The 26,242-nt window shown below is 35.6% G+C and overlaps 1 protein-coding gene across 12 annotated transcripts in view; it reads left to right on the forward strand.

Annotated features, from left to right (window-relative positions):
* LOC141458560 (uncharacterized) overlaps nt 1-26,242 on the forward strand; it is a 96,293-nt gene that overhangs the window by 13,379 nt on the left and 56,672 nt on the right. For all 12 annotated transcript variants that reach the window (XR_012461052.1, XM_074136708.1, XM_074136712.1 and 9 more), the window contains exons 4-5: nt 13,727-13,854; nt 24,492-24,655. Coding sequence is in view for 11 of the 12 variants with exons in the window: in XM_074136708.1 (XP_073992809.1) it covers nt 13,727-13,854; nt 24,492-24,655 (292 nt within the window). In the remaining variant the exon portion in view is untranslated. The remainder of the gene's footprint in view (nt 1-13,726; nt 13,855-24,491; nt 24,656-26,242) is intronic.

Genomic DNA, 26,242 nt, shown 5'->3' on the forward strand with positions numbered 1-26,242 from the left:
TTTAACCAGCTCTACCATTTTAATTTATATTACCATCCTCCTCCCCTCAAGATTTTCCAAACCTAATAACGTTCAATTAATATCTATGTGTTCGGACTAGAGCCTCGGTTGTATGTATGTGCCTCTGCGCTGATTGTAAATAGAAAATCATTTTGTTCGTCCAATCTCTGAGTATTTCTGAATGTTGGCGTCCCCCACCCATTTAACCAGCTCTACCATTTTAATTTATATTACCATCCTCCTCCCCTCAAGATTTTCCAAACCTAATAACGTTCAATTAATATTTATGTGTTCGGACTAGAGCCTTGGTTGTATGTATGTGCCTCTGCGCTGATTGTAAATAGAAAATCATTTTGTTTGTCCAATCTCTGAGTATTTCTGAATGTTGGCGTCCCCCACCCATTTAACCAGCTCTACCATTTTAATTTATATTACCATCCTCCTCCCCTCAAGATTTTCCAAACCTAATAACGTTCAATTAATATCTATGTGTTCGGACTAGAGCCTCGGTTGTATGTATGTGCCTCTGCGCTGATTGTAAATAGAAAATCATTTTGTTTGTCCAAGCTCTGAGTATTTCTGAATGTTGGCGTCCCCCACCCATTTAACCAGCTCTACCATTTTAATTTATATTACCATCCTCCTCCCCTCAAGATTTTCCAAACCAAATAACGTTCAATTAATATCTATGTGTTCGGACTAGAGCCTCGGTTGTATGTATGTGCCTCTGCGCTGATTGTAAATAGAAAATCATTTTGTTTGTCCAAGCTCTGAGTATTTCTGAATGTTGGCGTCCCCCACCCATTTAACCAGCTCTACCATTTTAATTTATATTACCATCCTCCTCCCCTCAAGATTTTCCAAACCTAATAACGTTCAATTAATATCTATGTGTTCGGACTAGAGCCTCGGTTGTATGTATGTGCCTCTGCGCTGATTGTAAATAGAAAATCATTTTGTTTGTCCAAGCTCTGAGTATTTCTGAATGTTGGCGTCCCCCACCCATTTAACCAGCTCTACCATTTTAATTTATATTACCATCCTCCTCCCCTCAAGATTTTCCAAACCTAATAACGTTCAATTAATATCTATGTGTTCGGACTAGAGCCTCGGTTGTATGTATGTGCCTCTGCGCTGATTGTAAATAGAAAATCATTTTGTTTGCCCAAGCTCTGAGTATTTCTGAATGTTGGCGTCCCCCACCCATTTAACCAGCTCTACCATTTTAATTTATATTACCATCCTCCTCCCCTCAAGATTTTCCAAACCTAATAACGTTCAATTAATATCTATGTGTTCGGACTAGAGCCTCGGTTGTATGTATGTGCCTCTGCGCTGATTGTAAATAGAAAATCATTTTGTTTGTCCAAGCTCTGAGTATTTCTGAATGTTGGCGTCCCCCACCCATTTAACCAGCTCTACCATTTTAATTTATATTACCATCCTCCTCCCCTCAAGATTTTCCAAACCTAATAACGTTCAATTAATATCTATGTGTTCGGACTAGAGCCTCGGTTGTATGTATGTGCCTCTGCGCTGATTGTAAATAGAAAATCATTTTGTTTGTCCAAGCTCTGAGTATTTCTGAATGTTGGCGTCCCCCACCCATTTAACCAGCTCTACCATTTTAATTTATATTACCATCCTCCTCCCCTCAAGATTTTCCAAACCTAATAACGTTCAATTAATATCTATGTGTTCGGACTAGAGCCTCGGTTGTATGTATGTGCCTCTGCGCTGATTGTAAATAGAAAATCATTTTGTTTGTCCAAGCTCTGAGTATTTCTGAATGTTGGCGTCCCCCACCCATTTAACCAGCTCTACCATTTTAATTTATATTACCATCCTCCTCCCCACAAGATTTTCCAAACCTAATAACGTTCAATTAATATCTATGTGTTCGGACTAGAGCCTTGGTTGTATGTATGTGCCTCTGCGCTGATTGTAAATAGAAAATCATTTTGTTTGTCCAATCTCTGAGTATTTCTGAATGTTGGCGTCCCCCACCCATTTAACCAGCTCTACCATTTTAATTTATATTACCATCCTCCTCCCCTCAAGATTTTCCAAACCTAATAACGTTCAATTAATATCTACGTGTTCGGACTAGAGCCTCGGTTGTACGTATGTGCCTCTGCGCTGATTGTAAATAGAAAATCATTTTGTTTGTCCAAGCTCTGAGTATTTCTGAATGTTGGCGTCCCCCACCCATTTAACCAGCTCTACCATTTTAATTTATATTACCATCCTCCTCCCCCCAAAAGATTTTCCAAACCTAATAACGTTCAATTAATATCTATGTGTTCGGACTAGAGCCTCGGTTGTATGTATGTGCCTCTGCGCTGATTGTAAATAGAAAATCATTTTGTTTGTCCAATCTCTGAGTATTTCTGAATGTTGGCGTCCCCCACCCATTTAACCAGCTCTACCATTTTAATTTATATTACCATCCTCCTCCCCTCAAGATTTTCCAAACCTAATAACGTTCAATTAATATTTATGTGTTCGGACTAGAGCCTTGGTTGTATGTATGTGCCTCTGCGCTGATCGTAAATAGAAAATCATTTTGTTTGTCCAATCTCTGAGTATTTCTGAATGTTGGCGTCCCCCACCCATTTAACCAGCTCTACCATTTTAATTTATATTACCATCCTCCTCCCCTCAAGATTTTCCAAACCTAATAACGTTCAATTAATATCTATGTGTTCGGACTAGAGCCTCGGTTGTATGTATGTGCCTCTGCGCTGATTGTAAATAGAAAATCATTTTGTTTGTCCAATCTCTGAGTATTTCTGAATGTTGGCGTCCCCCACCCATTTAACCAGCTCTACCATTTTAATTTATAATACCATCCTCCTCCCCTCAAGATTTTCCAAACCTAATAACGTTCAATTAATATTTATGTGTTCGGACTAGAGCCTTGGTTGTATGTATGTGCCTCTGCGCTGATTGTAAATAGAAAATCATTTTGTTTGTCCAATCTCTGAGTATTTCTGAATGTTGGCGTCCCCCACCCATTTAACCAGCTCTACCATTTTAATTTATATTACCATCCTCCTCCCCTCAAGATTTTCCAAACCTAATAACGTTCAATTAATATCTATGTGTTCGGACTAGAGCCTCGGTTGTATGTATGTGCCTCTGCGCTGATTGTAAATAGAAAATCATTTTGTTTGTCCAATCTCTGAGTATTTCTGAATGTTGGCGTCCCCCACCCATTTAACCAGCTCTACCATTTTAATTTATATTACCATCCTCCTCCCCTCAAGATTTTCCAAACCTAATAACGTTCAATTAATATTTATGTGTTCGGACTAGAGCCTTGGTTGTATGTATGTGCCTCTGCGCTGATTGTAAATAGAAAATCATTTTGTTTGTCCAATCTCTGAGTATTTCTGAATGTTGGCGTCCCCCACCCATTTAACCAGCTCTACCATTTTAATTTATATTACCATCCTCCTCCCCTCAAGATTTTCCAAACCTAATAACGTTCAATTAATATCTATGTGTTCGGACTAGAGCCTCGGTTGTATGTATGTGCCTCTGCGCTGATTGTAAATAGAAAATCATTTTGTTTGTCCAAGCTCTGAGTATTTCTGAATGTTGGCGTCCCCCACCCATTTAACCAGCTCTACCATTTTAATTTATATTACCATCCTCCTCCCCTCAAGATTTTCCAAACCTAATAACGTTCAATTAATATCTATGTGTTCGGACTAGAGCCTCGGTTGTATGTATGTGCCTCTGCGCTGATTGTAAATAGAAAATCATTTTGTTTGTCCAAGCTCTGAGTATTTCTGAATGTTGGCGTCCCCCACCCATTTAACCAGCTCTACCATTTTAATTTATATTACCATCCTCCTCCCCTCAAGATTTTCCAAACCTAATAACGTTCAATTAATATCTATGTGTTCGGACTAGAGCCTCGGTTGTATGTATGTGCCTCTGCGCTGATTGTAAATAGAAAATCATTTTGTTTGTCCAAGCTCTGAGTATTTCTGAATGTTGGCGTCCCCCACCCATTTAACCAGCTCTACCATTTTAATTTATATTACCATCCTCCTCCCCTCAAGATTTTCCAAACCTAATAACGTTCAATTAATATCTATGTGTTCGGACTAGAGCCTCGGTTGTATGTATGTGCCTCTGCGCTGATTGTAAATAGAAAATCATTTTGTTTGTCCAAGCTCTGAGTATTTCTGAATGTTGGCGTCCCCCACCCATTTAACCAGCTCTACCATTTTAATTTATATTACCATCCTCCTCCCCACAAGATTTTCCAAACCTAATAACGTTCAATTAATATCTATGTGTTCGGACTAGAGCCTTGGTTGTATGTATGTGCCTCTGCGCTGATTGTAAATAGAAAATCATTTTGTTTGTCCAATCTCTGAGTATTTCTGAATGTTGGCGTCCCCCACCCATTTAACCAGCTCTACCATTTTAATTTATATTACCATCCTCCTCCCCTCAAGATTTTCCAAACCTAATAACGTTCAATTAATATCTACGTGTTCGGACTAGAGCCTCGGTTGTACGTATGTGCCTCTGCGCTGATTGTAAATAGAAAATCATTTTGTTTGTCCAAGCTCTGAGTATTTCTGAATGTTGGCGTCCCCCACCCATTTAACCAGCTCTACCATTTTAATTTATATTACCATCCTCCTCCCCCCAAAAGATTTTCCAAACCTAATAACGTTCAATTAATATCTATGTGTTCGGACTAGAGCCTCGGTTGTATGTATGTGCCTCTGCGCTGATTGTAAATAGAAAATCATTTTGTTTGTCCAATCTCTGAGTATTTCTGAATGTTGGCGTCCCCCACCCATTTAACCAGCTCTACCATTTTAATTTATAATACCATCCTCCTCCCCTCAAGATTTTCCAAACCTAATAACGTTCAATTAATATTTATGTGTTCGGACTAGAGCCTTGGTTGTATGTATGTGCCTCTGCGCTGATTGTAAATAGAAAATCATTTTGTTTGTCCAATCTCTGAGTATTTCTGAATGTTGGCGTCCCCCACCCATTTAACCAGCTCTACCATTTTAATTTATATTACCATCCTCCTCCCCTCAAGATTTTCCAAACCTAATAACGTTCAATTAATATCTATGTGTTCGGACTAGAGCCTCGGTTGTATGTATGTGCCTCTGCGCTGATTGTAAATAGAAAATCATTTTGTTTGTCCAATCTCTGAGTATTTCTGAATGTTGGCGTCCCCCACCCATTTAACCAGCTCTACCATTTTAATTTATATTACCATCCTCCTCCCCTCAAGATTTTCCAAACCTAATAACGTTCAATTAATATTTATGTGTTCGGACTAGAGCCTTGGTTGTATGTATGTGCCTCTGCGCTGATTGTAAATAGAAAATCATTTTGTTTGTCCAATCTCTGAGTATTTCTGAATGTTGGCGTCCCCCACCCATTTAACCAGCTCTACCATTTTAATTTATATTACCATCCTCCTCCCCTCAAGATTTTCCAAACCTAATAACGTTCAATTAATATCTATGTGTTCGGACTAGAGCCTCGGTTGTATGTATGTGCCTCTGCGCTGATTGTAAATAGAAAATCATTTTGTTTGTCCAAGCTCTGAGTATTTCTGAATGTTGGCGTCCCCCACCCATTTAACCAGCTCTACCATTTTAATTTATATTACCATCCTCCTCCCCTCAAGATTTTCCAAACCTAATAACGTTCAATTAATATCTATGTGTTCGGACTAGAGCCTCGGTTGTATGTATGTGCCTCTGCGCTGATTGTAAATAGAAAATCATTTTGTTTGTCCAAGCTCTGAGTATTTCTGAATGTTGGCGTCCCCCACCCATTTAACCAGCTCTACCATTTTAATTTATATTACCATCCTCCTCCCCTCAAGATTTTCCAAACCTAATAACGTTCAATTAATATCTATGTGTTCGGACTAGAGCCTCGGTTGTATGTATGTGCCTCTGCGCTGATTGTAAATAGAAAATCATTTTGTTTGTCCAAGCTCTGAGTATTTCTGAATGTTGGCGTCCCCCACCCATTTAACCAGCTCTACCATTTTAATTTATATTACCATCCTCCTCCCCTCAAGATTTTCCAAACCTAATAACGTTCAATTAATATCTATGTGTTCGGACTAGAGCCTCGGTTGTATGTATGTGCCTCTGCGCTGATTGTAAATAGAAAATCATTTTGTTTGCCCAAGCTCTGAGTATTTCTGAATGTTGGCGTCCCCCACCCATTTAACCAGCTCTACCATTTTAATTTATATTACCATCCTCCTCCCCTCAAGATTTTCCAAACCTAATAACGTTCAATTAATATCTATGTGTTCGGACTAGAGCCTCGGTTGTATGTATGTGCCTCTGCGCTGATTGTAAATAGAAAATCATTTTGTTTGTCCAAGCTCTGAGTATTTCTGAATGTTGGCGTCCCCCACCCATTTAACCAGCTCTACCATTTTAATTTATATTACCATCCTCCTCCTCTCAAGATTTTCCAAACCTAATAACGTTCAATTAATATCTATGTGTTCGGACTAGAGCCTCGGTTGTATGTATGTGCCTCTGCGCTGATTGTAAATAGAAAATCATTTTGTTTGTCCAAGCTCTGAGTATTTCTGAATGTTGGCGTCCCCCACCCATTTAACCAGCTCTACCATTTTAATTTATATTACCATCCTCCTCCCCACAAGATTTTCCAAACCTAATAACGTTCAATTAATATCTATGTGTTCGGACTAGAGCCTTGGTTGTATGTATGTGCCTCTGCGCTGATTGTAAATAGAAAATCATTTTGTTTGTCCAAGCTCTGAGTATTTCTGAATGTTGGCGTCCCCCACCCATTTAACCAGCTCTACCATTTTAATTTATATTACCATCCTCCTCCCCTCAAGATTTTCCAAACCTAATAACGTTCAATTAATATCTATGTGTTCGGACTAGAGCCTTGGTTGTATGTATGTGCCTCTGCGCTGATTGTAAATAGAAAATCATTTTGTTTGTCCAAGCTCTGAGTATTTCTGAATGTTGGCGTCCCCCACCCATTTAACCAGCTCTACCATTTTAATTTATATTACCATCCTCCTCCCCTCAAGATTTTCCAAACCTAATAACGCTCAATTAATATCTATGTGTTCGGACTAGAGCCTTGGTTGTATGTATGTGCCTCTGCGCTGATTGTAAATAGAAAATCATTTTGTTTGTCCAAGCTCTGAGTATTTCTGAATGTTGGCGTCCCCCACCCATTTAACCAGCTCTACCATTTTAATTTATATTACCATCCTCCTCCCCTCAAGATTTTCCAAACCTAATAACGTTCAATTAATATCTATGTGTTCGGACTAGAGCCTCGGTTGTATGTATGTGCCTCTGCGCTGATTGTAAATAGAAAATCATTTTGTTTGTCCAAGCTCTGAGTATTTCTGAATGTTGGCGTCCCCCACCCATTTAACCAGCTCTACCATTTTAATTTATATTACCATCCTCCTCCCCACAAGATTTTCCAAACCTAATAACGTTCAATTAATATTTATGTGTTCGGACTAGAGCCTTGGTTGTATGTATGTGCCTCTGCGCTGATTGTAAATAGAAAATCATTTTGTTTGTCCAAGCTCTGAGTATTTCTGAATGTTGGCGTCCCCCACCCATTTAACCAGCTCTACCATTTTAATTTATATTACCATCCACCTCCCCTCAAGATTTTCCAAACCTAATAACGTTCAATTAATATCTATGTGTTCGGACTAGAGCCTCGGTTGTATGTATGTGCCTCTGCTCTGATTGTAAATAGAAAATCATTTTGTTTGTCCAAGCTCTGAGTATTTCTGAATGTTGGCGTCCCCCACCCATTTAACCAGCTCTACCATTTTAATTTATATTATCATCCTCCTCCCCTCAAGATTTTCCAAACCTAATAACGTTCAATTAATATCTATGTGTTCGGACTAGAGCCTCGGTTGTATGTATGTGCCTCTGCGCTGATTGTAACTAGAAAATCATTTTGTTTGTCCAATCTCTGAGTATTTCTGAATGTTGGCGTCCCCCACCCATTTAACCAGCTCTACCATTTTAATTTATATTACCATCCTCCTCCCCTCAAGATTTTCCAAACCTAATAACGTTCAATTAATATCTATGTGTTCGGACTAGAGCCTCGGTTGTATGTATGTGCCTCTGCGCTGATTGTAAATAGAAAATCATTTTGTTTGTCCAAGCTCTGAGTATTTCTGAATGTTGGCGTCCCCCACCCATTTAACCAGCTCTACCATTTTAATTTATATTACCATCCTCCTCCCCACAAGATTTTCCAAACCTAATAACGTTCAATTAATATTTATGTGTTCGGACTAGAGCCTTGGTTGTATGTATGTGCCTCTGCGCTGATTGTAAATAGAAAATCATTTTGTTTGTCCAAGCTCTGAGTATTTCTGAATGTTGACGTCCCCCACCCATTTAACCAGCTCTACCATTTTAATTTATATTACCATCCTCCTCCCCTCAAGATTTTCCAAACCTAATAACGTTCAATTAATATCTATGTGTTCGGACTAGAGCCTCGGTTGTATGTATGTGCCTCTGCGCTGATTGTAAATAGAAAATCATTTTGTTTGTCCAAGCTCTGAGTATTTCTGAATGTTGGCGTCCCCCACCCATTTAACCAGCTCTACCATTTTAATTTATATTACCATCCTCCTCCCCACAAGATTTTCCAAACCTAATAACGTTCAATTAATATTTATGTGTTCGGACTAGAGCCTTGATTGTATGTATGTGCCTCTGCGCTGATTGTAAATAGAAAATCATTTTGTTTGTCCAAGCTCTGAGTATTTCTGAATGTTGGCATCCCCCACCCATTTAACCAGCTCTACCATTTTAATTTATATTACCATCCACCTCCCCTCAAGATTTTCCAAACCTAATAACGTTCAATTAATATCTATGTGTTCGGACTAGAGCCTCGGTTGTATGTATGTGCCTCTGCTCTGATTGTAAATAGAAAATCATTTTGTTTGTCCAAGCTCTGAGTATTTCTGAATGTTGGCGTCCCCCACCCATTTAACCAGCTCTACCATTTTAATTTATATTACCATCCTCCTCCCCTCAAGATTTTCCAAACCTAATAACGTTCAATTAATATCTATGTGTTCGGACTAGAGCCTCGGTTGTATGTATGTGCCTCTGCGCTGATTGTAACTAGAAAATCATTTTGTTTGTCCAATCTCTGAGTATTTCTGAATGTTGGCGTCCCCCACCCATTTAACCAGCTCTACCATTTTAATTTATATTACCATCCTCCTCCCCTCAAGATTTTCCAAACCTAATAACGTTCAATTAATATCTATGTGTTCGGACTAGAGCCTCGGTTGTATGTATGTGCCTCTGCGCTGATTGTAAATAGAAAATCATTTTGTTTGTCCAAGCTCTGAGTATTTCTGAATGTTGGCGTCCCCCACCCATTTAACCAGCTCTACCATTTTAATTTATATTACCATCCTCCTCCCCACAAGATTTTCCAAACCTAATAACGTTCAATTAATATTTATGTGTTCGGACTAGAGCCTTGGTTGTATGTATGTGCCTCTGCGCTGATTGTAAATAGAAAATCATTTTGTTTGTCCAAGCTCTGAGTATTTCTGAATGTTGACGTCCCCCACCCATTTAACCAGCTCTACCATTTTAATTTATATTACCATCCTCCTCCCCTCAAGATTTTCCAAACCTAATAACGTTCAATTAATATCTATGTGTTCGGACTAGAGCCTCGGTTGTATGTATGTGCCTCTGCGCTGATTGTAAATAGAAAATCATTTTGTTTGTCCAAGCTCTGAGTATTTCTGAATGTTGGCGTCCCCCACCCATTTAACCAGCTCTACCATTTTAATTTATATTACCATCCTCCTCCCCACAAGATTTTCCAAACCTAATAACGTTCAATTAATATTTATGTGTTCGGACTAGAGCCTTGGTTGTATGTATGTGCCTCTGCGCTGATTGTAAATAGAAAATCATTTTGTTTGTCCAAGCTCTGAGTATTTCTGAATGTTGGCGTCCCCCACCCATTTAACCAGCTCTACCATTTTAATTTATATTACCATCCTCCTCCCCTCAAGATTTTCCAAACCTAATAACGTTCAATTAATATCTATGTGTTCGGACTAGAGCCTCGGTTGTATGTATGTGCCTCTGCGCTGATTGTAAATAGAAAATCATTTTGTTTGTCCAAGCTCTGAGTATTTCTGAATGTTGGCGTCCCCCACCCATTTAACCAGCTCTACCATTTTAATTTATATTACCATCCTCCTCCCCACAAGATTTTCCAAACCTAATAACGTTCAATTAATATTTATGTGTTCGGACTAGAGCCTTGGTTGTATGTATGTGCCTCTGCGCTGATTGTAAATAGAAAATCATTTTGTTTGTCCAAGCTCTGAGTATTTCTGAATGTTGGCGTACCCCACCCATTTAACCAGCTCTACCATTTTAATTTATATTACCATCCTCCTCCCCTCAAGATTTTCCAAACCTAATAACGTTCAATTAATATCTATGTGTTCGGACTAGAGCCTCGGTTGTATGTATGTGCCTCTGCGCTGATTGTAAATAGAAAATCATTTTGTTTGTCCAAGCTCTGAGTATTTCTGAATGTTGGCGTCCCCCACCCATTTAACCAGCTTTACCATTTTAATTTATATTACCATCCTCCTCCCCTCAAGATTTTCCAAACCTAATAACGTTCAATTAATATTTATGTGTTCGGACTAGAGCCTTGGTTGTATGTATGTTCCTCTGCGCTGATTGTAAATAGAAAATCATTTTGTTTGTCCAAGCTCTGAGTATTTCTGAATGTTGGCGTCCCCCACCAATTTAACCAGCTCTACCATTTTAATTTATATTACCATCCTCCTCCCCTCAAGATTTTCCAAACCTAATAACGTTCAATTAATATTTATGTGTTCGGACTAGAGCCTTGGTTGTATGTATGTGCCTCTGCGCTGATTGTAAATAGAAAATCATTTTGTTTGTCCAAGCTCTGAGTATTTCTGAATGTTGGCGTCCCCCACCCATTTAACCAGCTCTACCATTTTAATTTATATTACCATCCTCCTCCCCTCAAGATTTTCCAAACCTAATAACGTTCAATTAATATTTATGTGTTCGGACTAGAGCCTTGGTTGTATGTATGTGCCTCTGCGCTGATTGTAAATAGAAAATCATTTTGTTTGTCCAAGCTCTGAGTATTTCTGAATGTTGGCGTCCCCCACCCATTTAACCAGCTCTACCATTTTAATTTATATTACCATCCTCCTCCCCACAAGATTTTCCAAACCTAATAACGTTCAATTAATATTTATGTGTTCGGACTAGAGCCTTGGTTGTATGTATGTGCCTCTGCGCTGATTGTAAATAGAAAATCATTTAGTTTGTCCAAGCTCTGAGTATTTCTGAATGTTGGCGTCCCCCACCCATTTAACCAGCTCTACCATTTTAATTTATATTACCATCCTCCTCCCCTCAAGATTTTCCAAACCTAATAACGTTCAATTAATATTTATGTGTTCGGACTAGAGCCTTGGTTGTATGTATGTGCCTCTGCGCTGATTGTAAATAGAAAATCATTTTGTTTGTCGAAGCTCTGAGTATTTCTGAATGTTGGCGTCCCCCACCCATTTAACCAGCTCTACCATTTTAATTTATATTACCATCCTCCTCCCCACAAGATTTTCCAAACCTAATAACGTTCAATTAATATTTATGTGTTCGGACTAGAGCCTCGGTTGTATGTATGTGCCTCTGCGCTGATTGTAAATAGAAAATCATTTTGTTTGTCCAATCTCTGAGTATTTCTGAATGTTGGCGTCCTCCACCCATTTAACCAGCTCTACCATTTTAATTTATATTACCATCCTCCTTCTCTCAAGATTTTCCAAACCTAATAACGTTCAATTAATATTTATGTGTTCGGACTAGAGCCTCGGTTGTATGTATGTGCCTCTGCGCTGATTGTAAATAGAAAATCATTTTGTTTGTCCAAGCTCTGAGTATTTCTGAATGTTGGCGTCCCCCACCCATTTAACCAGCTCTACCATTTTAATTTATATTACCATCCTCCTCCCCTCAAGATTTTCCAAACCTAATAACGTTCAATTAATATTTATGTGTTCGGACTAGAGCCTTGGTTGTATGTATGTGCCTCTGCGCTGATTGTAATTAGAAAATCATTTTGTTTGTCCAAGCTCTGAGTATTTCTGAATGTTGGCGTCCCCCACCCATTTAACCAGCTCTACCATTTTAATTTATATTACCATCCTCCTCCCCTCAAGATTTTCCAAACCTAATAACGTTCAATTAATATTTATGTGTTCGGACTAGAGCCTTGGTTGTATGTATGTGCCTCTGCGCTGATTGTAAATAGAAAATAAATTTGTTTGTCCAAGCTCTGAGTATTTCTGAATGTTGGCGTCCTCCACCCATTTAACCAGCTCTACCATTTTAATTTATATTACCATCCTCCTCCCCTCAAGATTTTCCAAACCTAATAACGTTCAATTAATATTTATGTGTTCGGACTAGAGCCTTGGTTGTATGTATGTGCCTCTGCGCTGATTGTAAATAGAAAATCATTTTGTTTGTCCAAGCTCTGAGTATTTCTGAATGTTGGCGTCCCCCACCCATTTAACCAGCTCTACCATTTTAATTTATATTACCATCCTCCTCCCCACAAGATTTTCCAAACCTAATAACGTTCAATTAATATTTATGTGTTCGGACTAGAGCCTTGGTTGTATGTATGTGCCTCTGCGCTGATTGTAAATAGAAAATCATTTTGTTTGTCCAAGCTCTGAGTATTTCTGAATGTTGGCGTCCCCCACCCATTTAACCAGCTCTACCATTTTAATTTATATTACCATCCTCCTCCCCTCAAGATTTTCCAAACCTAATAACGTTCAATTAATATTTATGTGTTCGGACTAGAGCCTTGGTTGTATGTATGTGCCTCTGCGCTGATGGTAAATAGAAAATCATTTTTTTTGTCCAAGCTCTGAGTATTTCTGAATGTTGGCGTACCCCACCCATTTAACCAGCTCTACCATTTTAATTTATATTACCATACTCCTTCTTTCAAGATTTTCCAAACCTAATAACGTTCAATTAATATCTATGTGTTCGGACTAGAGCCTCGGTTGTATGTATGTGCCTCTGCGCTGATTGTAAATAGAAAATCATTTTGTTTGTCCAATCTCTGAGTATTTCTGAATGTTGGCGTCCTCCACCCATTTAACCAGCTCTACCATTTTAATTTATATTACCATCCTCCTTCTCTCAAGATTTTCCAAACCTAATAACGTTCAATTAATATTTATGTGTTCGGACTAGAGCCTCGGTTGTATGTATGTGCCTCTGCGCTGATTGTAAATAGAAAATCATTTTGTTTGTCCAATCTCTGAGTATTTCTGAATGTTGGTGGCGTCCCCCACCCATTTAACCAGCTCTACCATTTTAATTTATATTACCATCCTCCTCCCCTCAAGATTTTCCAAACCTAATAACGTTCAATTAATATTTACCTGAAATCCTATAACTTCATTTATAAAGAAGATATTTACAAATGATTTTAATCTACAACGGTGCTGAAAACAGTTCAATATATTTGGAATTCTGTATCGCTAGCTGTGTAACATGTAGCATGTCTTAAAATTTACCTAATAACACATGTATTAATTTTTTCCTAGTTCGTTAGATTACAAGAACCCATCAAGTTTTCTAAGAGATCAAGCCATTCATCTGACATTTACTTTGGCTTCTATTTATAATTGTACCCCATATAAAACTGAACAATCTAAGTGGACTCTTTTTCAAGGTAAATCATGAGATGTTATGTACGGAGAGAAAGAATAAGTTTTATTGTATTTAAAGATTTGTATATAAAAAAAATTACATTTTATTCTTTGATGGTATTAGTTTTCAAATCAAATAAATCAAGATTGCTTCCAAAAGTATTAAATTTTACAGCAAAGAGTTCAACATAGTTAACAGACCTTTCTGTGTAACCTAACCTAAGAAAATAATAGTAATTTTTACTATTAAATGACTCACCTAGATGACAAAAACATATAAACAGTAAGTGTGACAGAACATTGGCAAGAGAACAAAAAATGAAGAAAATATTGACTTCCCAGCATTATATAAGGACTGACTTTTTGTTCAGCTACTGCAACTTGTGACCGGTCAGGGGCGGTATCCTTGCGGGCGACAGATAGCCGAAGCTATCAGATACGATATCCCTAACCAGCCTCAAAAAGAAAAATACCCTTAAGGGTGCCTCTGGCGGGATAGCTCACTCGTGAGAGGAGGGAGGGTCCTGGAGACAATCGCCTGGGGCGATAGGGAGTAAAATAAAATTCTCTCTGGTGCTTAGAACCAACAACAAAATATCTTTACTTAAGGAAAAATTCATACAAATAGGAAAATTTATGCTAGATACAAAATAATAATAAAAATATAGAACTCACAAACGATAGATAACATAAGCAGGCACTAGCCAGGCTGAACGCACGGTGGAGTATGCATTTTTTTATTTTGGAATCTTGGCTGTAAACAGCACCTGGTCTTGCAGTCCAAAGTTCAAATTTATTTTATTTAGCAGCTCCTGTCACCTACGACTATTTTTCGGTTACAAACTATTTTATTATTTATTTTGTAAGGTGGAAGATTTCAACTTAAATTTGTTTTTGTTTATTTGTTTAATTTCTAAATTACAACCAGGGTTTCAATTTTTTTATTTAATTCTCTAAACATTTGATGACAAGGTAATACAAGTTTTTAATCTCTGACTCCGAATTGGGATTCAAAGTTATATCTAGCGCAACTAGAATTTAGAAGCTTGTCAAGATATTCAATTCTAAGTGCGCTAAATGTACGGCCTTCTAACAAAAGATGCTCCAGCGTATCCAATGACCCGCCACAACTGAATGAGCAATTTTCGTTAGGGTTGAAATCATATTTTTTATTACTATTGGTGGGTATTTTTAATTTGCTAGTCGGATCTGTGGTATTAGTTTATGAAAGTGCACGGAACATTTAAGGACAGGTAAAACGGTGCGGAATTGTACTGACTCACAAGCCTAATGTAGCAGTTATATTTTGTTTTGAATAATGATTCTAAATCATCACATAATCATCTTATTAAAGCATTTCATAATTTTTTTTTTTCTTTTGTTTATTTCATTGTAGTCCTGAGAGATCCATGAGTGGCTCTAACTTTAGTTAAATAATTGTCTGAAAAGAAACACCAGTTAAAAGGGATTTGGGTATTATCTATTAAATTTATGAGACGATTTAAGCATAATTTTCGAATTCATTCATCATTCATTCTAAGTAATGTTACCCACCATGATAGAACCCTCTTAAATATGTGGAAGTTAATATGAATTCTGTTCAGTTCATTTCGTAAGTAACGCATCAGGAGTTGATTTTGGCAACTGTAAGAGTGATTTACAAAATTTAATTTGAACTTTTTTCAAGATGTCACTGTTTTACCTGTCCTTAAATGTTCCGCTGCACTTTCTTAAACTAATACCACAGATCCGACAACAAATTAACTAATGAATAGGTATTATTTTACTTTTGGTTACATTGACTTTTAACAATTAGTTTTCGTAATATTTATCAAGAAACTGCACGTCTATCCAAGAATAACCTAGTATACTGTATCATCAGCATAAAGAAGCATAATGACATCCGCCTTTTTGTTGATTGCTACGCCTATCATACCATGGTCCCTAAAGAAAGTTATTTCTCTAATCATCAAAAGTCCATGGCCCCACCACTTAAATGTTACTAAACCAAAGGATTCTTTAATAAAATTTCTTAAATTAAAAAAGTTTTTGCTACGAAACTAGTCGATAGATTTTCTTGAAATCACACATACGTATGCCTTAATCACTTTTCTTCAAGTATGCAAATAATTAAGTCATTCAGACAATTTTTTTTGGGGGGGCATTAGCTGTTAAGCCATAGCCACGTATTATTCCATAAATATGGATAATCCATTGCTAAATATCCAACATAACCGAGCCACAGCTCCTTTATTGGTTTTCCATAATTTATATTTCTATGTTTATGCCAAATTCTCACTAGCAAACTTTCTGCCAATTATGCATTCCTACTATTAAATACATTCATATGAACTTAAACTCATACCAAATATACTTGCATCTCAATAAATACCTTCATTCTAACCACAGCCACATTCTAACACAACTAAAATAACGAGTTGGGGTGGAGTACTCGATATTCCTCGCACCCCTAATTCCTAATCCTAAATTGCAATGATGTACACTATTTACACAACTTTCAAACTCACATTCAGTGCCGGGTTAGCCAATCCCAGCTCAGACCCACCCCTCCAAAAGATAGTGACTCCCAATTTTAAGATAGTACAGGAAGACTTCCTACACGACCAAAAGTTGCCACCCCCGGCCGGTATTGGTCCCCCCTCGCACTCTATCGTACCAAATAGAGTGCGAGAACACTAAGGATTCTAATTCTAAATCTACACTATTACTAAACAGCCACTGCAATAAATACTTGCATTCAAATAAATATAGTCATACCGGTGATAAATAAAATATGTACATGCAAATTATATAATACACTTATACAAAACTTATATGCTTTATAACACACACACACAATAAAACACTTTATAAGGGCGGTGTACTTGATATTCCTCCAACCCATAAGACTTAAACCTACCAGGAAGCTGTGACTAGATATATACGAGGTACATCCGACATCAGCAATAAATTAATCATTATTGTATTTGTAAGCAGATGCCATTTTGCACTACCACCTTTCCTAAAAATCTTTTTAAATCTTCTATTGGCAAGGAAATGTAGTCTATTCTTTCACCGTTAACTGTTGCATCCTTTGAAATTGAGTGACATTGTCATTGTTCTTCAAACCATAGTGTCCCTTTACCCAACCAAAATTTACTATAATCCCATTTTCCTGTAACAAACTCACCGCGTCTAAAATGTCATTAATTATAAAATTATTTTCAAAAGAGTTTCTCACGTTAGTTATTTTTATAAGGGCACTATGGCTATCATTGATTATAGCAAAGCAGTGTTTCTCCTTCAAGTTTATAATATGTTTAAGGGCTAAAAGACTCGCAGTCAATTCAGCAGTATAAACCGATGCATATTCATGCAGGTTGGCCATTTGAAACAAATTTTTCTGTGGATCATAAAAGGCACATCCCACTTTCTCATTCAGTTTAGACCCGTCTGTGAAAATGGCATAAACACCGGGCCATAAATTTTCAAGTTTCTTAAAATACTATTTCTTTAATGTTAGATGGATATTTGGTGAAGTCCCCTATTAACTTTAAATCAATACTCTTTAACAAAAACTTACAGTTTAAAATGTTAAGTATAAGGGTTGATTAAACGCCAAAAGGTACACAAATCAGCAAGCACTCAAAATTTCATTAATTCTTCATTAATATTTAAGTAATTTTACTGCATTAATATTCATTAATATTTTTTAGAATTTATTAGATGTCACAGACCCTTATGCTGGCCATTTTCGTCTACAAAATATTTGTTCAAGTAGCACTGTAGATTGACTGTAATATCTAGTTATATATAATAATCAAACTATTAAATACAGGTTAAAAAGAAAAACGTTATAAAAAATAAAAAAAAATTATGAGGCTAAAAAATTCAAAACTTTTTTTTATAAAAAAAAATGTAATATGTAAAATAAAGTAAATAAGATATGTATATTTTTAGGACAGCTAATTATTCCAGTATTTTACTATAAGTAAAATTAAATTAAAATAGAGAAATCAATAATTGTTGTTGAATAATCTACTTGTTATAACTGTGTGTTATTTGTGCTCTCGAATATTTCGGTAAGACGAATTCAAGACAGTAGCCTACTCTAACTTTGTCTTTTTCTACTTTAACATTCATGTACATATGTGTGATTTATCATAATTATAACAAAAAAATATTATAAATGAAGTGGCCAGCATAAGGGTCTGTGACATCTAATAAATTCTAAAAAATATTAATGAATATTAATGCAGTAAAATTACTTAAATATTAATGAAGAATTAATGAAATTTTGAGTGCTTGCTGATTTGTGTACCTTTTGGCGTTTAATCAACCCTTATACTTAACATTTTAAACTGTAAGTTTTTGTTAAAGAGATTTTTGTACCTTTTGGATAGATTTTCCTTTTTGTCTATTTTACAAAGTTACATATCTGCTTTACAGATTTTTTAAATTTGGAATAAGCAATTCTATCATTATAACCTGATAAGATGGTAAGTCGGAACCGTAACTACCACTAGAGAGATCTTTTTAAACAATGATTATCGTTAAGGTCCCCCAAACCATCCTCAGTAACAACTTTTCTTGAAAAAGCGTTTTGAATAACATAGGAAGGTATTTGTGCGTGAATAGCAAAATTAAACTGCGATTTCATTACTTCCTTTTAAGAGGAGTAAGAAAAATAAACTGCGATTGCAGAACTTCTAGGCAAAGAGGCAAAGATTTTTTAATCGAACGACAATTCATTGATTTAAATCGGTTCACTCATTGATAATTTAAACGATTGCAGTACTTCCTCTTAGTAGATGCAAGAGCATCAGCAATGTAGAGGAGCTTTAACCACTTATTCGAGCTGAATTTTATCAAAATCGGACTAAGCGTTATAGAAATATTGGTAATAATAGTTTTAGAAAGGGCCTTATTTGGGTGGGGCAAACTCCCCTCCTTATGAGGCACGGCGTCGAGACTTTTAAAGTGCAAATCTGTACAAAATTTCGATTCGAATGACATTTCATTCATGAAAATCGGTTCACGTGTCGATAATTTGAAACGATTCCTATACTTCCCCTTAACAAGTGTAAGAGCTGATCGCCACTTTAATGTTACGTAGGGGAGCCCTAACCCTATCATCCTACCAAATTTTATCAAAATCGGGCCAAGATTTACAGAGTAATTAGTAATAATAATTTTGGAGGGGGCCTTACATAAAGGGGGCTAACTCCTCTCCCATACGATGTACAGGGTCGAGACCCCCAAAAGGCACATCTACATAAAATTCCGAATCGAATGACACCTCATTCATGAAAATCGGTTCACGCGTTTAGGCGCTACGTTGTTTACAAAAAAGGTAACAACAAGAACAAGAACAAGAACAAGAACAAGAAGAAGAACAAGAACAAGAACATTTTTTGAAAAAGCGGTTTTTGCTCATTTTCGGCAACTTTTTTCTCGAAACCTATTAGATCTGGGTGGTTGCAAAAAAATTACAGTTATGAAGGAGGGTTTGGAGTAAGATTTAAAGAAAATTTGGGAATTTTATCTTTTATAGAAAAAGAGAAAAAAATTGTCAAAGTTGGGTGTTTTTCAACGTTACGCTTTTTCGTGCAGTTTTTGATGGTCAACCCTTATACAACTGTCCTACCGGACAGTTTTAATCTAACACTGCTATTTTATAGCTCATTATGGAGGGCGGCTCTCTTTCATTGATTTTAACTAAATGTTTTAGTTGGGAAATTTCTATAAAACTATCGCAGAAGACAGATGAAATCTTATTTCTCCAATAATTATTGGTTAGGACTTTAGAATTCAACTGACAAATTTTATTATAAATTTTATAATCCAAAACTGAAGTTTTTAACAAATATCTATGAGATAATAACTGGAATCTGTATTCTAAGGGAAGTTCACACGCTTCTGCACACATAATATCAATTGGAGTGCTGCGTAGAAAACCTAAACATACTCTTAAACATTTATTTTGGATTATTTGTAATGGCCTAAAAATTGTTTTCTTCGCCATGCCATAGAATGTAGATCCAAAATCCATTACCGATCTTATAGTGGCTCTATAGTAGAGTAGCGAGATCTCAGGGTCGGCCCCCCATTTATGGTGAGAGACTGCTCTTAAAATGTTAAAATATTTTTCTGTTTTCTTTTCAACCAATTTAATATACTCTTTCCAACTTAATGTCTTATCAAGGATGACCCCAAGAAATTTAGCGGAATTTTTGCATGGGTGAGTACGTCCTTCCAATGTAATTGAATCTGAAACAGGCAACTTTCTATTCTTTGTAAAGGGGCAAATGACCGACTTTTGTTCTAGATTTCTATACCATTTCCGAATATCCATGATTCAAGTTTCAACAAAGCAGTTTCCAACAAATCTTTACATTCTTGAAAGGAAGGTTTAATAACATAAATGCAAACATCATCTGCATATTGCAGAATTTTAATTTCTTTAGAAAGAAAGGGTTTCTAAATCCGCACTATAAAGGGGGAGAGAATTCCGCCTTGCGGGAGACCTAGATTTGTAGATCTGGGGCCTACTAATGAATTGTTTATTCTTAAATATATATTTCTATTAGAAATTAATTTAATAATGTTGAAAATAAATTTTTCTGGTAATCCCGCTATTTTCATTTTATCTGTAAAGATTGGCAATTGAACAGAATCATATGCTGAGGTAAAATCCAAAGAAAGGGCTAATAGTTATTTATTTAACTAAGTGTGGAAAGTGGTACTTTTGCTCACACGAGGCAGGGTTTGCAGAGCGAAGCGAGGCGATTGCAAGTACGAATGTCGAGTGTGAGGAATACTTTACACTCGAGTTAAATATTATATTTTTTCTGCAACCATTAGGGTTATTAACTAAAAAAATTAAAAATCACTAGAATCAATTTTAAATTTCTATAAGGTAACACTATAACCTTTTTAACTGTTATAATTAAAAATATCTAATTATTTATTAAAATATTATTTTTCTGCAACCATGTAGGAATGTTCTCATTACTCAATTAAAATCAGCTGTGTAATGCCCAACTTTACCTCAATAGTGGGGAAAAATTCCCATTAGTGTCACTTTCCTCACTTGTGAGTGAAAAAACTTTATTCTGCTTCCTTGATATAAGAAGTTTTGTTATTAACATAAATATTTTCTGTAAAACTTTAATAAGCTTATTTAACGTAACTAAATAATTAAAAAACGAATACTATTAAAACAATAAAATAAAAATTGAAAGGAATCCTTAACAAAAACTTACAGTTTAAAATGTTAAGTATAAGGGTTGATTAAACGCCAAAAGGTACACAAATCAGCAAGTACCCAACATTTCATTAATACTTCATTGATATTATTTAAGTAATTTTACCGCATTAATTGTCATTAATATTTTTTAAGAATTTATTAGATGACACATACCCTTATGCTGGCCATTTTCATCTACAAAATATTTGTTCAAGTAGCACACCATTTAACTTAGATTGACTGTAATATCTATTTATCTATAATAATCAAACTATTGATTACAGGTGAAAAAGAGAACGTTATAAAAAATACAAAAATATGAGGCTAAAATATTCATAAAATTTTTTAAAAATTGCTTACACCAACATATCGTACATCAATGATTTTATTTATTTATTTTTATTTTTAAATAAAAATCGTCGGTTTAAGTTCTTTCTTCGGTTAAAGTAATTGTTATTTTATGTAGTAGTGAAACGTTTGTAATAATAAGTAATAAATAATCTGGCTTTATCGCAAATAATATAGTTTTCTTCAATTACATTCTCCATCTAGGTGTTCTTCCCACAATGTTGTGTATATGTAATATAAAATAAATAAGATATGCATATTTTTAGGACAGCTAATTATTCCAGTATTTTACCATAAGTAAAATTAGGGGAACTAAATTAAATTACAATTGAGAAATGAATAAATAATGTTGAATAATCTACTTGTTATTAACTGTGTGTTATTTGTCCTCACGAATATTTCGGTAAGACGAATTCAAGACTGAAATATTGTTTTAAATCCTCCGTGATTCAAATTTAAACAGTAGCCGACTCTAAATTTGTCTTTTTCTAATTTAACATGCATGTATATGTGACAACTTCAGAATAAAGGGCACATTAAAGAGAAATCAGAAGAATAATTTGGAATAGAGTTAACATAAAGTACCTATTTATACGAAGATATAATATACATTTTATCACAATTATAACTATTATGAATGAACTGGCCAGCATAAGGGTCTGTGACATCTAATAAATTCTTAAAAAATATTAATGACAATTAATGCGGTAAAATTACTTAAATAATATCAATGAAGTATTAATGAAATGTTGGGTACTTGCTGATTTGTGTACCTTTTGGCGTTTAATCAACCCTTATACTTAACATTTTAAACTGTAAGTTTTTGTTAAGGAGATTTTTGTACCTTTTGGATAGATTTTCCTTTTTGTTTATTAGCAAAGTTACGTCTGCTTTACAGAATTTTTTAAAATTTGGAATAAGCTATTCTATCATTATAACCTGATATGGTGTTAAATCGGAACCGTAAATACCACTGGAGAGATCTTTTTAAAGAATGGTTATAGTTGCGGTCCCCAAACCATCCTCAATAACCATTTTTTTGAAAAAGCGTTTTGAATAAAATAGGAAGGTATTTTTACGTAAATAGCGAAATTAAACTGCGATTTCAGTACTTCCTTTTAAGAGGAGCAAGAAAAATAAACTGCGATTACAGTACTTCTCCCTAAAAGGCAAAGATTTTGAATCGAACGACAATTCATTGATGTAAATCGGTTCACTCATTGATAATTTTAACGATTGCAGTACTTCCTCTTAGTAGGTGTAAGAGCATGATGGCACTTCACAGCCACGTAGAGGAGCTTTAATCACTTCTTCGTGCTAAATTTTATCAAAATCGGACTAAGCTTTGTAGAAATATTGGTAATAATAGTTTTAGAAAGGGCCTTATTTGGGTGGGGCAAACTCCCCTACTTATGAGGCATAGCGTCGAGACTTTTAAAGTACAAATCTGTACAAAATTTCGATTCGAATGACACTTCATTCATGAAAATCGGTTCACGTGTCGATAATTTGAAACGATTGCTATACTTCCCCTTAACAAGTGTAAGAGCAGATCGTCGCTTTATTGTTAGGTAGGGGAGCCCTAACCCTATCATCCTATCAAATTTTATCAAAATCGGGCGAAGATTTACAGAGTAATTAGTAATAATAATTTTGGAGGGGGCCTTACATAAAGGGGGCTAACTCCTCTCCTATTCAATGTACAGGATCGAGACCCCCAAAAGGCACATCAACATAAAATTCCGAATCGAATGACACCTCATTCATGAAAATCGGTCCGCGCGTTTAGGCGCTACGTTGTTTACAAAAAAGGTAACAAGAACAACAACAACAACAACAACAAGAAGAACAAGAACAAGAACATTTTTTGAAAAAGCCGTTTTTGCTCATTTTCGGCAACTTTTTTCTCGAAACCTATTAGATCTGGGTGGTTGCAAAAAAATTACAGTAATAAAGGAGGGTTTGGAGTAAGATTTAAAGAAAATTTGGGAATTTTATCTTTTATAGAAAAATAGAAAAAAATTGTCAAAGTTGGGTGTTTTTCAACTTTACACTTTTTCGTGCAGTTTTTGATGGTCAACCCTATACAACTGTCCTACCGGACAGTTTTAATATAGAAATAAAAATAATATTTTTAATTATAACAGTTAAAAAGGTTATAGTGTTACCTTATAGAAATTTAAAATGAATTCTAGTGATTTTTAATTGTTTTAGTTAATAACCCTAATGGTTGCAGAAAAATTATAATATTTAACTCGAGTGTAAAGTATTCCTCACACTCGACAATACGTACTTGCACTCGCCTCGCTTCGCTCGCTCGTGCGTGCAAACCCTGCCTCGTGTGAGGAAAAGTACTACTTTCCACACTTAGTTAAATAAATAGTTTAAATAAATAACTATTTTATTTCTGTATTCCTTTCAATTTTTATTTTATTTTTTTAATATTCGTTTTTTAATTATTAATTACGTTAAATAAGCCTATTAAAGTTTTACAGAAAATATTTATTAACAAAACTTCATATATCAAGGAAGCACAATAAAGTTTTTTCACTCACTAGTGAGGAAAGTGACACTAACGGGAATTTTTCCCCACTAGTGAGGTAAAGTTGGGCATTACACAGCTGATATTAATTGAGTAATGAGAACATTCCTACATGGTTGCAGAAAAATTTATTTACACTTTGCACAAGTTAAAAAGCAATAAATTGAAATAAAACAAAAAACAGAAACTTTTCCTTTTTAATAAAGAAGAGAATAAAAAAGAAATAAATAAAAATAATATAAAGAGAAGAAAATAAAATAAAATTAAAATTAAGTATTCATTTTAAAGAAAATAGAAAAATAAATTGTAAAAGTAAATGGAGAATAAGCCGGTTTGTTACTTGCGAGTGAGATCGAACTTTGATCCGTACACTGCTAAAGCTCAACACAGACTGATTCAGACAATTAGAACTTCGTAAATTCACTATTCTAACTTAGAGCAATGATTACTGTCTCACGGTCACTGTTGAACTCCTAATTGTGTTTTCTTTGACTGATAGTTAAGAGACTTTTGTTTCACAGATGGGGAGATAATTACAGATGAAAGCCTACAACCAGTCGTCACTGGACGCAATGCAACTTTTGCACCATTTCAACTAAGTAACGGCACTTTCATGATGGAAGCTAATGTGACTGAAACAAGAAGGCTTGGCAAAAAAGATGAGTACAAAATCAGTTTTAATCGGGTAAATCATTTAGATTTGGTGGAAATGGTCCAATCAGATTTTGTTTCTTCGACTCAATGATTGTGGCACCCTTCATTTAAAATACCTCTCCACTCCAGCCTGTTTGATTATACTTAAGACTTAGGAAGACCTTTGGGTAATGCTTGAAGACACGAGTTTTTCTTCTTCGTGCAGTGCCGTTTCTTCTTTCTGAGAAACCTACTCAGGCTATCTGTAGGCATATCCGTTTGATATACAGGGTGTTTCAGGGTTTAGTGACCTAACTGAAATTGTGAATTTAGGACCTCAAAACAAGAAAAAAAAATCCTATGAAGGTATGCCCGTTAATGCTTTGTTTACGAGATATTCACGTCTAAAGATTTCTATTTTATGAATTGTTATTAGGTAGGTTATAATAAAAAAAAATTAATAGTGTCTTCCAACTTCTTCATTAATAGAAAATAATGGCAATTAAAAGTAAATAAACAAATAATAAAGAAAATGAGGCATCGGTATCTTTCTTCCACAGCAGCACTAGCCGAACGGCACTGGATTGCTGCTATTGATTCAATTACTCTTCTTCTTAAAGAATGAAGATCATTGACCGACATTTCATAGACTTTTCCTTTAATGGCACCCCAAGCAAAAATAATCCAGTGGTGTTAGATCTGGAGAGTAAGCAGACCAAGCGCTGGTCCTGCACGGCCAATCCTTCGATTGAGATAATTTTGATTTAGCCACTGTCGTGGATTTCTGCCGCAATGTGCTAGACAACCATCTAATTGAAAGCATGAGTTCCTTCTGAGTTGTGGCGGAACATCTTCAATTAAAATGTAATAATCATTACTAAGAAACTGCAGAAATGTGCCCGCAATGAGCCTAGGTGGTAAGAAATGCGGACCAATTAAAATTTTGTCTAATATCCCCAACCAAACATTGCACTGAAACTCACGCTGAAAATGTTGCTCAGGAATTACATGAGGATTTTCGAGCATCCAGAGATGATAATTTTTTGTTTGAACATTGCTTGTTAGTGTAGCTTCATCCGTGCAGAGAATATGACGCCAAAATTGTGGCTTGAAATTGATTTAAGTACAATCGGGAATATTTCTTTGAAAAATTCTTGAGGTAATAAATGTAGTACCCGTTGATACTGATATGGATCAAGGATGAGCAACACGCGGCCCGCCAAGCATTTCTAAAATTGAATTTATTTTATCGACTTTCTCCCATCAATATATTGTTATAAAATTAATTATAATAAAATACATACATACATACTAAACCGAAATATTTTTTTATGGCGAGTTACTAGTCGACGACGTTTTTAAACATGCAATACGAACGCGTCTGCGCGATTTTTTGTGACGAGATACACACTTGTCGGTGACTTGTTCAAACATGCAATACGGACGCGATGCGTTTCGTACGAAGTTTCGTAAATTATTAGTAAGAGTTAATCTATGTGCGGCCCACCAATAAAAATTAAAATTTAAATTGGCCCATTGATTAAAAAGGTTGCTCACCCCTGATATGGATGACGTCCATCTGCAGAGAGAGTTCTCCTTACTGTAGTTGGCGTAATATGTAATTCAGCTGCAGCTCTTC

The sequence above is a fragment of the Rhodnius prolixus genome, unplaced genomic scaffold (genome assembly GCF_049639745.1).
Source record: "Rhodnius prolixus isolate KJV_2025 unplaced genomic scaffold, Rpr scaffold_5, whole genome shotgun sequence".
In the NCBI taxonomy this organism is placed as follows: domain Eukaryota; kingdom Metazoa; phylum Arthropoda; class Insecta; order Hemiptera; family Reduviidae; genus Rhodnius; species Rhodnius prolixus.